The 14153-nt window shown below is 40.8% G+C and overlaps 1 protein-coding gene across 2 annotated transcripts; it reads right to left on the reverse strand.

Annotated features, from left to right (window-relative positions):
* Positions 1-622: 622 nt before the first annotated feature.
* Positions 623-13953, reverse strand: LOC149071734 (alpha-galactosidase MYORG-like). 2 transcript variants are annotated; one of them, XM_089247836.1, is made up of 3 exons: positions 13549-13953; positions 4424-4713; positions 623-3515 (listed from the first exon to the last, which is right to left on the reverse strand). In XM_089247836.1, exons 1-3 carry the CDS (start codon positions 13667-13669, stop codon positions 1503-1505), a joined length of 2424 nt encoding a protein of 807 aa, XP_089103962.1. In that variant the 5' UTR covers positions 13670-13953; the 3' UTR covers positions 623-1502. The 2 variants fall into 2 exon arrangements, with proteins under 2 accessions (XP_089103962.1, XP_089103963.1); XM_089247837.1 differs by lacking the exon at positions 13549-13953 and adding an exon at positions 7441-7676.
* Between the last annotated feature and the right edge of the window lie 200 nt (positions 13954-14153).

Below are 14153 nucleotides of genomic sequence, written 5' to 3' on the forward strand. Positions count from 1 at the left end.
TGGTAAGTTTGATAAAAGTATCGCTTTTACTGGAATGTTGGTAAATTTGATAAACGCTGAAAACATTGTCACTTTTACCGGTTATTATATATACTACTCAAGCGTATACCTGGTCAACTTAATAAATATTTAAAATTTATTACTTTTACCGGTTATCATGCATTATACACAAGCGTAATTGGTTAATTTGATGAAGTTGAAAAAAATTTCCAAATGAGTCTATTTCATATACAGCAGGGCTTGACAAATCGAGAAAAAAATTAGGAGCCATAAAAATTTCCTAGACGCCAAGAAATTTTTTTTGCCGATAAAATCGGCCCAAATTAGTGTATTTTTTTGGCTTTTCCAGGACTTAAGGAGCGTTTTGAATGCTAGCAGATATATCGGTATAATTTCCGATACTTTTGTGCTGCCCTAAGACTTCAATTAAGTTATCATAAATGAAAAACATTAGGCGACACCAATTCCAAGTTTTTAGTCGCCATGGTAACCCGGTGCCTGGGTATTTGTCTAGCCCTGACACACAGTACTGTATATTCATCTTTAGTTTTATTGCTACTGCACCCGATTTTGAAAGAAAATTCCTCGGATTTCAGAAACGGGAAAGCATTAACGATGCCACTTTGAAAAGACAAATTTTTATTCGTACATTCGCGAACTTACAAGAACATGAAAAATATTTGGGGGGGAACAAGTGAATGATGTCGGTATAAACACAAGATGTGTTCCCAAAATAATGAATGATTGCTCCAAGGTTCGATCGATCCTAGTTATCGAAAAGGCTCGACGATGATTGACGGTTGCTACGCATGGGCCAACCTACGCACGGCCCGAAAACCCCAGATGCATAAGTGTGCATAAGATGTGGTTCCCAACTTCGAGGCGCAAATGCGAGCGATCTCCCCATTAAAAAGTCTCGCCACAGAGAGCAACACGCCTACAACGATAAATTATTCAATCATTACACTTCACTCACAGTTAGAAAAACTGGTGGCAGATGGCAGCACGACACATAACAAGCATTACACAGAAACAAACTTCACGTCAGGTTTCACTACACGTACACACAGATTCCCGCATGTACCAATTCGTTAGAGGTTCCGCAGAGGAATATGGACGAGGTGCATGTGTGGTTTAGTAGTAGTAGTAGATGCATAAGTGGGTGGGGGGATTCGTATGATTATATCAAATGCAAATAAACAATTTATAATGACCTACAAGATTCTAAAAATTGAATTTGGTAAAGTCAGCCCCCCCCCTTTCGCAGAGAATCTCTTAGCCCCGGGACCCATGATATTGTTAATGCATGTAAGAAAGACCTGCCACGAGGCATACAGTGGGTTCTGATGATCGACGACTGCGACAGAATATCCTGCACAGCATGAAAGGGTATGTGGAACGTTATGATGTGTTGAGATTATGATAACCTTATTAAGACGACCCCTGGTGTGCTATAAACTTCTCCATACATCTATGCTAAGTAAATTATGGATTCGTTTAATTCATTCGAAAGGTTTCTTCGTTATGCTGAAATATGCGACTTTGGTTAATGGTACAGGGTACTTATGAAGCCATTTGCCACCCCTACGAATCTCTCCTAGTAGGTGGTCCTTCCACCATCCGGCGGGCAAGTATATGTCCCTGGTTCGCTTCTTTTCGCTTAGAACAGGAGCTACCATCAATTTTTCACCTACAAGGAACTGAGAGTTCGAAGTATGGGCGTGAGGATCGTGTGGCGCTATCCACCACAGGGGCCTCACCAACGGGGCGGCCTCTTTGGAGAAAGTCTCGAGGGCCTCTGTGAATGCAGGCAACACGTAGGATTCCCTGATGGCGAATAGTTTGTATACTGCATCGACGACTTCTTTGTCGTAGTGGCCTGGTGGTATCGTGAACTGCACAACCGGCAGGAAAACTGCCAGTTCGAACCATCTCAGGTAAAGCTCTTTGGACGGAATTTCACCGGCACCGTCACCTCCTATCGAACCCGGATTGACCAAAGGATAGCCTAAGATACCTAAAGTGAGAACGGCTGGGATGACTGAACCGAGACCACTAGAATTATCCCAGGAGACCGTTCTCGGCGGCAGTCTGACGAATCCTGGGAAACTTTGAGTTAGGTAGCCTACTTCGGTACCCAATAAGGACCCTACGCCTTCTGCAACCGATAAGTAATGGGATAGGAAGAGATCTGGATTCAATGATGTCTTGTAATACTTGTATGAACGTGGCAGGTGCGTGGTCTGGCCACCAGTGAAAACAAATCCGTGTATTTCGTACTTTTGCTTGACCCGAATAAGTCTGGAAAGGAACCAGTTGGCCGAGGCATTGTTCGTGAGATCCAGAAGCCCGCAAATCTTCCCGTGGAAGCGTGTTAGCAAAGGCACGTGCTTCCATGGATCGGCGACGAGGTGCCTCTCTTCAGCCGCCGTCTCGAAAGACTTCGACGGCAGGCACACGTACGGATGTACGACCAGCAGGACACGGAAGCCTTTGTTCTTGAGTATATTCAGAATTTCCGGCGGATCCTGGAACGTCTTCCTGTTGAACTCCAGGCTGCCTTCCTGCTGCTGCCACCTGCTGTCGATCAGTATGAAACCGGGGAGTCTGGAGGTATGTTCCATGATCTGGTTGGCGAAATCTTGCACGGAGGCTTGAGTAAGGTTCTTCCCCGGTGCCACTGCCCATACAGGGGAGTTCAGGAAGACGCTTCCGCTAGCGTCCGTTAGAGGGGCTCTGTAGGACAGCATCATGCCTTTGTGTAAGGTCTGCATGTCAGGTCCGGTGCAGATGGTGTAACTAAGCACGTTATCGTCCGGGGAATGCTGGTAGGGGAAGTCTTTCTCTCGTCTAGATTCCAGACACAAGAAGTCTTTCGTCACGGAAACAAACAGCGTGATATCCGGATCCACGAGGACGGCAACTCCATCAGAAGATATCCAATACCTGTCGAGTATCCCACCGAACATCTGCTCCACACCGTCGCCAGTGACAAGAGCCAGGGACTGCATTCCGTCACCAGGTATGGGTTTCAGGGGCCACTGGAGCTTCCTCTGGAGGCCCATTCCGTACCAGTGGCCTCCTTTAAGCGCGATGCAGTCTCTCAGCACCGTGCTAGGGTTCAGGCTCTGCCAGCGCACGAAATAACAGCTGAGGCTCGGACTGTGGGAGAAGTTAATGTGCAATTTCGCTCTGTACTTCCACTCCTCGCACATCGGGCTGGATGACAGAGGGCTGCGTATGTTGCAATGGTAAGGGTTCAGATCCTTCGGTATGGAATCGCCCAGCACGGCCTCTACAAGTTCCCTACCGTTGTCAGTCAGAAGGTGGAGCACCCTCCGTGCTTCGTGGAACTTGATCTTATTGCCTATGGTCAGCTGGAGCAGTTGGCGCTGGTACATGTGCCAAGTGAAGGATACGATCGTCACTATCAGTGCGAACAGCGTCAGCAAGATCATGCGGAAGCGGAATTGCGGAGTTTTGCTGTGTTTCATCACGGCTCGTACTCTGGCGCTCTGTAACGTAAAAACATTGATTAAAGTTACGCATTGCCATTACTTACTTGTCTATTCATGCAAGCACTAATTTTGGCGTACGCTCTGGCTATGGTTTGCCTATTTAACGGAAACTCCTTCGTTTTATTATAACAGTGGATACTATCGACCGCCCAATAATTGCACACGTGATTCCTTGTAAAAAACTGATATGGAAAAATGTTTTCCATTTTAGAATCGGACGAATAATTAAAGGAGTTATAACGTTTTGAAAGTTTGTGACGTGCCTGTGTTGTAACGGTAAGTTACGCGCGAAAAAAAAAATTCCCCATACAGCAGGTTGCCGCTAATTGAAAATGAACTGAAATATTCAACTCCGCTAGAAGCCAAGTTCAGTAATTTTTTTTTCACGATTGGCGCTTTTTCCTCTTCGTGTAGAGTGATGTTAACCTTGTTATTACGTGTTGCCTTCGCCGTAATATATTGGCAAATTTATCACCAGAATTGTAAAGCGTTAAGCAAACGAGATCTATTGGAAAAAATTGTTCTCCTAAAATCAACACTTTTTTGCCAAAATTTGATTTTCTTTCCATTACTGCTAAGTAAATTTTGTGAGGGAAAGGGCAAGGAAAAAACCTGTTCGCACATCTTTATCTTTCTTGATTACTCTCAGGGTTATAGCAATTGCTATCAGCTTAAAAGCGCCAAGTTATACGTTTGGTGCACGTTCGGTGAATTTGGCGAGATTCGAAAGTGACGTCATCAATTTTTAAATTCGTTATAACTCCATGATTATTTGTCAAATCAAAAAAAACCTTAAAAACACTTCTCCACATTATTTTTTAACAAGGAATCACGTGTGTAATTATTGGATGGTCATTAGCATCCTCCCCGTATTTCGATGAAGTAATGATAGGGCTTCTACTCACTCCAGCTTGAAGGTTCTGCCTAAGCCTCCTGCTGCGATGCCTCCTCTCCCTGGACTGTGTCCAAGTGACATCGTCCAGGTTCAACTTCAAGGCGGGTTTGAGTTTCCTCTTGAGCGTTGGCGTCGATGCCGGTGACTCGGCTGGAGTTGTGTTAGCCGACGAGAATGCTGCCGAATCCAGCGATCCCGTGCTACCGACTGACGATTTCGAATATACTGTCTGAGTCCAGCTGTCGAGGGAGGTGAGGTCTTCGTTGCTAGCTGATGCTCTGTCCTGAAGCTCGATGCTGTCTGTAAATATAATCGAAACGGAGGGTTGAGTCGTGCTATTGGCTGTAGTGTTGTAGTGCGATAGTGAACTTCGGTTCTGGTGTTCAAAAATAAATATATTTGACACTACGGTTATTAAAATCATGGAATAATGTTATCGTTCGGGTATTGTTATCACTTTCGTAAAGTACAGAAGATGTCGTACTCTTTGAAACCAAAATAAATCCAGTCGTACTCTGAGTAACGAAATTCATCTTCATTCTTTACTCATACAATAATCCTTTCTTGAGATATTTCTTTGATAATAGATAAATGAGAAATCTCTTGTCGTGAGATCTGATGTGACTCCTCGAGATTTTCTTTCTTTTTTTACGCAGTGTTCACCCCCCCCCCCACCCCTGTATCAAGAGCAGAATGTTTACAGTCCAACTCTTAATTTAGTTTTAAATATCGCAATGAAATTGAAGACTCTGCTGCAAGGCAGCACAATTTCTAAGCACATTAAAGTGCCACGCGGCACACCGTTAGGAACAACTGACCTAATTATTGCTGTTTTTATTTCAATATTATTCTCAAGATGTCCCACGGCACGTCTATCCGGTTAATTTCTTGGTACTCTGAGGTGCGGCTGCACACTGTTTGGAAATCCCTGTGCCTGACTGTTATTGACTGTAATTAGCTGGATGTTCCCGTTTTCGTCTCAATGAACTACAGTTAGTCATTTAAGCTCAAATTTCTGAAGTAGAAATAATTTGGCTGTCAGAAATTAAGTCGTCGAGTGGCTACACATATATATATACCAGCACATAAACAGTACAGCACACACCACCAAAAGTTCAAAAAAGGAAATGCAGTCAATTCCGCTCAATACGATCACATCGGGACTTATGGTTTCTGATAACGATAACGGAATGGCAACTCTACTGAAAAATGCCCCATCTGCAGTTACTGTGACCATATATATATACTATATACCGTCTAGTCAAACGGGACGAATGGTAAACGGGTACTGGTAAACGGGACAACTTTTTTTCCCCTTCCCACATAATTGATTGCAAAAAATGTTCAATCGTTTCCCATTTTTTTGTTCCAGTTCGTTTTTTTTTTCCATCGAGCTAAAATCATGCGCTTTTGTTATTCGTCCATTGTTAGGCGTTAGGATGGAAGTGTTTAATGTATGCACGAATCTCTCTGTTAATGTACATTTAACATAGATCCTTTCTCTCGGAAAAAGAAATTCGAATCGAGTGGTGAATTGAAAGAAACTGATGAGAGACTCAAAGGAAATTCCTTTTTCCAAGTTCCATACCTTCATTAAGGAAATCCATTGCAAACAACAGCAGCTCCACACGTACATGGATCACAGCAAATATATGGAAATGTTTGCCAATAAGGAGAGGGGATTGAGAACACTTTCTAGCTTCCTACATTGTCTTGCAGCTTGATAACGATAACTTCATGGAACAAACTAACAATTTCAGTTGAACCTCAGCTTCAAATTGCGCAAAAAAAAAACAAGTTCGACTGAAGAAAAAAATTTGCAACATTATCAGACGTCCTGATAATAAAAAAATAAATTTTCCCGCCATGTTATGATGTTGGTCCGCTCCGTTTTTTTTTTTTTTGAAAAAATAATTACAATACCCGAGTGATAACATTATCCGTGATTCTAATATGTGGCGTTGTCTGTAGTAGCCATAGAGGAATGCGCACCTTAACACACGAACGGAAAGGTGTAATTGCTGACAGACCAGACACAACCCGGGCTCTGTCCCTTCCGGGATGTAAGCCCTTTACCCGTGTGGGTTAAGGTGTAATTGCTGGCAATTATAATATCATCTCGTAAGGGCGGCCGGTCTTCTGTTGTCGAAGTAAAGAATAAAAAGGATTTGTTGGCTCAGAAACATAATAACCGGTTATTATGCATACTTACCAATCGTCTTGGTTTGTTTCATGAATTATCACTTTTGCTGGCGAATATGCGTTATACCCAAGCGTACTTGGTAAATTTGATTAATATTGAAAACATTATCATTTTCACTGATGATGTAAATTTTATAAATACTTGAAATTTATCGCATTTACCTGTGATTATGCATAATACGCTAGTATAATTGGTGAATTTAATAAATATGAGAAAAATTCCAAATGAGTCTAGTGTATGTGATGAGTATAGTAGGACCCCTATGTAATGATAGCAAATTTTAAAATCGTACCGCGATATAATGATACAATACATGTATGAATTATGTTGTAGTACGATTTATCATGTTTACCGACGATACGACGCTTGGGTATTATGCATAATCACCTGTAAAAGTGAAAATTTTTTAGTGCTTATTAAATTTACCAACGATGCTTTGATACTATGCATTATCGCCGGTAAAAGCGATAAATTTAGGTAAATTTATCAAACTTACCAAAGCGCTTGATAACCATGTATAGAAACTTATTATTATGTATCAGTTACTAATATAAATTCATTTATCACATTTACCCTAGCATGTACATTTCAATTATCTATTAAACTGCTTAATAAAGTTTTCTCCTACACGGTCTCTCTCTATCGGGGCAACGGAAAACACTAAAATTTGTTAATGTCGAGAGAGCCTGGGGCTGAGCTCAGTTCGAAAAAAATTCCCCTATATCAGCAAATTGATATGTTTTTGTCATGTTGATGAATCACATATTTACGAATTACCAATCACTTAACACAACGGTCAATATATAAAACGGGTGATTACTTACTTTCCCGCCGTGACATCAATCACGATCCGGTCATGGCATTCCATGAATGTTGTTGTTGCTTTTTTTTTTTTGTTTTTAACCTCGGGTAAAACGTATTTGTATCCTTAGGAGAGAAGAAGGACCTGCAAGTCTGGTATCAATTTCGAATGTTAAAGTAATACAAGGGAGAGTAGAACCGAAGGCCAACCCAGCAGGAAGCTGGAAAGCGATAGCGTGGGCCTAACTTTTCCCCATCTATTTATTTTATTTTATTTTTTTTGTAAATACAGTAAAAACAGGTAGAGAAGGTGATACGAATACAATATCACCTTAGGAGGAGAAAATCATGTCACTAGGAGATAAGATTTATTTGTACGAGAAAGACACCTACGACCCATGATGGAGAGAGAGAGAATTGAATAATAATAGAAAGAAATCGTCGATTTTTGTTTACTTGTAATAACTTCCTATGGACGTCGTCAATTACCTCTAACCATTCGGGCAGTAGTTCCCAAACTTTTTTGACCCGCAAACTCCCGTTTTGACGAGAAATTTATCGGGATTCTCCCTCTGCATATGCTGTCATACACAGGGCCGTCTTAAGAGCATCATGCGCCCCCGGGTGAAGCGATGTTTCTGAAGCTTTACATGGAAAATTCTCGAAAATTTCAACCACTTCTCATTTTTGTGAGGTCCCCTCTATTCTTGAGGCCCCTGGGTCGTGCCCGGGTGGGCCCATGCGTTAAGACGGCACTGACCATACACCTGAAATGCATTTCGTTTAAATAATTGAGAGTATTTGTAACATTTGAGGCGCTAATCGCAGGTAGAGATCCTAGGGAAATACCCTTTATAGCAGCGATTCTCAACCTTTCTTGATGCGCAGAGCCATATTAGGTTAGAGGGGTTGAAAAAAAAAACCCTGCAAAAACCCATGGGAAAAAACCCACCACAAAATTACAGCTTAAAACTGCACTTACTCGCAAGCAGTAAAAAGCTGTGCTTTCTAATGGCGTTATTGCATTATATCTAAAGAGAAATAAATTAATAAATCGATGTATTTAATGCAATTTAGATTATAGGGGGTTAGAGCGGTTATTCCCAACGTGGGCGATGGAAAGTTCCAGGGGGCGGTAGAAGCTGCGGATGGGATCCTATGGGTTAGATTGTGAAGGGAGAAAAAAAAATTTCTGAAGAATGGGGCGATGAGACAAAAAAGGTTGGGAAACTATGGGTTAGAGGAATAACCCTTGAAAATAACCATTTTGTATACCCATTACCATGATAAAATACAGAACGATTTTGTCCCCAGAATATTCTGTAAGGAGCCACCACTGACATGATAATTACATAAATAATTGCATTTATGCATTATCTATTGCATTTATGTAGGCCATGGCATATATAACTTGCTCCAGTATCATAAACCCGATAAAACCCTGAATAAACCCCAGTGGGTTGAGATTTTTCAGAAAAAAAACCCGGATTTCTGCCAACTCTGGCCACCATCCCAGTTTCGTACCTGCCTCTGATGGAAACGTTATCTGAAGTTCCAACAATAAATCCGTTATGTCCAACAATGAATTGAGTGGGAAAACGTTTTTAATTGCTATGAAACCACAACACAACACTGAACTCAAATCTTACAACAATTAACGGTTTTTGCGAAAAGTATTGTTATCGTCCTATAAAAGGCACTGATTTGTAGCATATAGCGGTCAATACGAAAGTAGCTGGAAAAAGAGCAAAAACGAACAGACAAGACACAAATTGTCTTGTTCTTTCTATCACTGTTCTTGTGCCAAAGAAAACCTCAATTTTCTTTGGCATCAATTAGCTATCAATTCGTGTTTTCTGATCTAATTTTTCGATGCAGTTTGCGGATTTAATTTTTTTTCCATCAGTTTCAGAGTCATTGTTGGATGTTGCTTAATGAAATGGTATCAGCTAATGCGAGTGATGCGATGTTAGGCGTGAGTTTTTACGGAATCCAATCTGTGGAAACACTCCCTATATATTACGTCCCAACAGCGTAAGCGATACATTAAGTGGTACCGGCGTTTGAGTTGGATTCTCTGTGAAAACCGTTGCAGTCAATGGGGCTCTGGTGCTTATGAGAAAAAAAATTAAATTAAATTGCATTGATAAAAATCGTTCTGTCCTAAAAAAATACAGATATAATGCAATTATATCAACCATATAATGCAATTGGTTGCATTAAACATTTGTCAAAAAACGATGAAAATTACATACAGGGTGATCCCATAATTCCACTTGCTGCATTTTACCGGCGAACTGTTGATTCTAGAAGCATGCTTCCTATTAGAAAAATTATCCAAATAACGTGTATATATAGAACTTAGGTACCTATTCATGTTGCGAGACGTTTATAAACGAAGGTTTTTAACAGCTGGCTGAGATGCGAAGATATGTTTAGGAAAGAGAGAAAATTCAACAGAAAGATGCTGTTTAGCCCCTGCGGGGAATCGATCTCACGCCCTAGACCACTAGACTACAGAGGCAACGAATATCTCAATCTTTCATCAGAGCTCGCGCGGACTGAACGGGAACGTACATGGACGGTCGGACCTAACTTAGGGCAAGAGCTCACAATTGCTGACAGTGCCACCAGATGGCGACTTATTCGAGGATGATGTGACATCATCCTCGGAGAAACGTTTATAGTTATTGAAATACTGTGGATATTCGGTTAACGAGCGATTCAGTTAACGAGGAATTTACATAACGAGCAAACATTTTGAACAAATTTTGATTCGATTAAACAGCAATGATTCGCATTCTGAGCAAAAACTTTAAGCTTCGTTTGTTTATTTTCACGTTATCACAACTGAGCTGATGGGTTTTTTTTATCCATTTTTTTGTCCACACACGTACAGTGAAATTGTGAAGGATAATCTCCCCTACAGTCTTTGGTCAGCGTGCCTAACTCGAAAAATAAACGCCCTTACGAACGTGACTGTTTACGATACTAAACTAGATGTAGAATTGTAACCACGCGTGTGCACGCTTGAATTCTTTTTTACATTCCGCTCGGACAAAACTGTGGGCTGATTGCATTATTGAACGTGACTTCAGGGGTTTGCTCATGAACTAGGGCCACCATTCCTGAAGAGATTGTGTCATTGGGGAAGACCATGGGACTGGAGGTGCATAAACCCGACATTCAACACCCAGTGGAGGAACGTGGTCATATACACAGACGAACTGATGGATCTCCATTGTGCGATGGATCTCCAACAGCAAGAGCTTATGCGCTGGACCTCGTCTGAGGAAGACGAAGAGACAAATGAGGTGTCCGTCATTTCAAATAAGATTGAGGGATGAGTAGAGCGTGGAAATCTGTGTCAAACTTTGTAGAAGAGAATCACCCTCAAATAAGGGTATATATCTGTCCACCGGTAGTGCGATTTCCCATTTCGGGAATAACCAAAAAAAGCGGCAAAACAAGTGTAATAGATAGGGTTCCTTTTTAAAGTCATATAAAAAAATAAGTTTTAGATGCAGAGTGCTATGCCTAAACCGTCCTAAACGGTAGTCTTCCTCTTTCTGGTCGTTTAGACCAGATCATTGGTCAGTCATTTTCATGTGAATGAATAATTGTCGAACCAATTGTCCAAGTTTACATTATTTCTTATCGGTAAGTTTGATTCGAAGAACGAGCGATTTGGATAACGAGCTCGTTGCGGAACGAATTAAGCTCGTTTTAACGGAAGTTCCACTGCATGTGCAGTTTTAAGTTGTGATTTTTGGTGGATCTTTTTTTTTTGTAACTATAACCCCCCATCCCGGGTTTTCTGGGGTTGGGCAAAATCAGACCAACCCTGTTGGTGGACAAATAAAACAGTTTCCCTCGGCGGTAAATTTTAAGGGAAACAAAAGGTATTGTTGTGAAATCATCGATTTTTAAAGTGGACTAGGTAAGCAAAATTACGTTTGTACCTCCACCTTAACGAAATCGACCCTGACTCTTAGTTAGTTACACAGGGTGATTCAAAAATAACCATCGGGTTTCAAAGTAATATATTTCAAAAGGTATTACGGATAGCAAGATGGATAATATCTTGTTAGCAGCACACAGAGACATTTCCAGTAAATTTTTTTTCCACTACTTATAACAAGTGTTCTATGTGTTTTCTTTTCGTTACGCGGCACACATATGCACGTCTAAAGGCCGAAACACACTACACTGACGTGACGTGATTGCACGTCATGCCAGAGACGTTGTGAATTCTGATTCGTGGGAATTGCACGCCACATAATTTACACGTCACAGAATTTCCACGAACCAGAATTTACAGCGTCTCTGCCATGATTGGTTATCACGTCACGTCAGTGTAGTGCGTTTCGGCCTTAATTCCTGCCCGATATAGCATGTCAACAGCCAATTGATGTTTGTAAAAAGCGGTGGTGATTCAGTTCTTGAGCTCATTCAAAGTGGCTGACTGCAGCGGCACGTACACAGCATATTTAATAAAACCCCAAAGGAAGAAGTCGCAAGTCTGAAAAGATCAGGAGACCTTAAAAGCTCATCTGAAGAGACGACGACTGTGGTTCATATTTTCTGATACGCTCACACACAGAGGCGCATTTATAGTTTTGCCGCCTGCGGGTCAAATCGAATTTTGCTGCCCTTACCACCATTCTAGTCTATTGTTCCTGATTACTCGTTCCTCGAATTCATCACCGTGTGCAATAAGCCGCCTGTCTCCCTCCACTTCTGTAAGTACACCCGTGTTTCTAAATCCTACTTTCCGTCACTCCCGTGCTCACACACGCTCTTTAAATCGCTCATTTAGTTACTCACATACTTGCACACTGTTTTGTTTAGGAGGAAGGGGTTGCTGGTAGACCGTCTTGGTTCATATCTCTTTCTCTTGCCAAGTCGTTTCTTTGTGTTTAAGACTAGATTCAGTTGTAGCTTGGTCAGCCAGGACAAGCACACATTTTGTCACCCCTCTCTGCTTCGGCATCCGACCCACCTGATCCTCTCTAGTTACGGCCCCGTCGATTAATCAATTATTATTATATTGCCGGGTCGATATAATCTTCGTATTTGTATTTAATCAAACACTCTAATCAGTTATATAATTATCGTATATACAATTATACATTATATAATCAATTACACAGTATAATTATCGTAATCCATAACAGAACGGATTATCATTTTACATGTTACATAGATCACAAATTATAGAGGTTTTTTTCCAGAACTATAACTCCCATTCCTCCCCCAATAACGGCCACTTCCCAACAGCGGCCACATTTTCACGGTCCCGTTAGTGGCCGTTGCTGGGAGGTTTCACTCTGTATACGTATAAAAAAAAACTCTAGGCCGTGATAAATACAGTAGTTATCAACGTTTTTTGTGAGCATTGGTTATGACTCATATTTTTCAGTATTGATCGATTTTTATCAATACAATTTAATTTAATTTTTTTTTCTCATAAGCACCAGAGCCGCATTGACTGCAACGGTTTCCACAGAGCGTCCAACTCAAACGTCGGTACCACTTAATGTATTGCTCCTGTTGTTGGGACGTAATGTAGGGAGTGTTTCCATAGATCGCCGTTCTCGATTACGTAAACACTCACGCCTAACTTCACATCGCTCGCATTAGCCGATACCATTTCATTAATCCTTAACTGGCGGGGTGAGGTCATCTTGACCCCCACGCATTCTTCATCTTGCCACCTCTTGAGAAAGGCATGCATCTGGGTTATCTTATTTTAAGTACCTTTCAAACTAGTTGTTTACATGTGTTTGAAAAATTGATGATGTTATTCTTTCTCTTCCCTCTATATCATTGATCAAGTTTCGGTAGGGTCAAAATGACCCCACCTTACCACTTACGTAAGTTTTTTTTTTGTCTGACAACAGGAGTGTTCGGATCGAAATGGCGTATCGGAAGAGAGTTTTTACATTTGACGAATCGGCAAATATGGTAAACTTGTCCTAACCGCTCTTTCCAAAAACAAAATAGAAGAGAAAAGGAAGGGGGGAAAAAAACAAATGAAAGAGTAAAACAATAAAATAGATAAGTTGATAAGAGTTACATTCATTATATTCATAATATTTCCCGTTTAATATTCATAATATCGTCATTACCTCCATCGTCTAGCTTCCTCAACTGCCAGACTTCCTCCTCTGGTTTCGCAGGCGGATAAAACAAATTGACGGAACTGAATGAAGCTCGGTCGTTATTATGCCACATGTCATTCTGATTCATGTTCTAAAGAAATTGAATTTCACCGAAACTTTATGAAAACTCTCAAGGAAACATCTTCTTCTTGAACGGGACAACGAATGTTGAAGTGAAGCGTCTGGGTTTTTTGGGTTTTTTTTTGTGTGTTTTTAAAAAATATGACTATTTCTATCTTTTCACGAGTATTATTTGGATCTTATCTATGAGCATCCCTCTTTCAGTCCACTAAAAAAAGAAGAAATAAATATGAAAGTGGTTCAAGTAATGTTAGAAATAACTGCGTGAGAGAGTGGATGATAAGGAAATGTACGGTATATTTACTTAAAACATCGTCAAGCAAGGTGAAAAAAAAAAGGTAAAGATCATGTACGTATTTTTTACATCTACATTTTATCACTTTCCACTTTGTTCTGTGAAAGGAAATTCTGCGGATTTTTTTCTTCTCTGTGCACCTGAAATCAGATCAATTTTAATGTCATAGACTTTCTTTTTGATGATCAGGGTTTCT

The sequence above is a fragment of the Pholcus phalangioides genome, unplaced genomic scaffold, assembly GCF_987345545.1.
Source record: "Pholcus phalangioides strain wild (caught in Gottingen) unplaced genomic scaffold, Ppha-v1.0 ptg000018l_1, whole genome shotgun sequence".
Taxonomy (NCBI): domain Eukaryota; kingdom Metazoa; phylum Arthropoda; class Arachnida; order Araneae; family Pholcidae; genus Pholcus; species Pholcus phalangioides.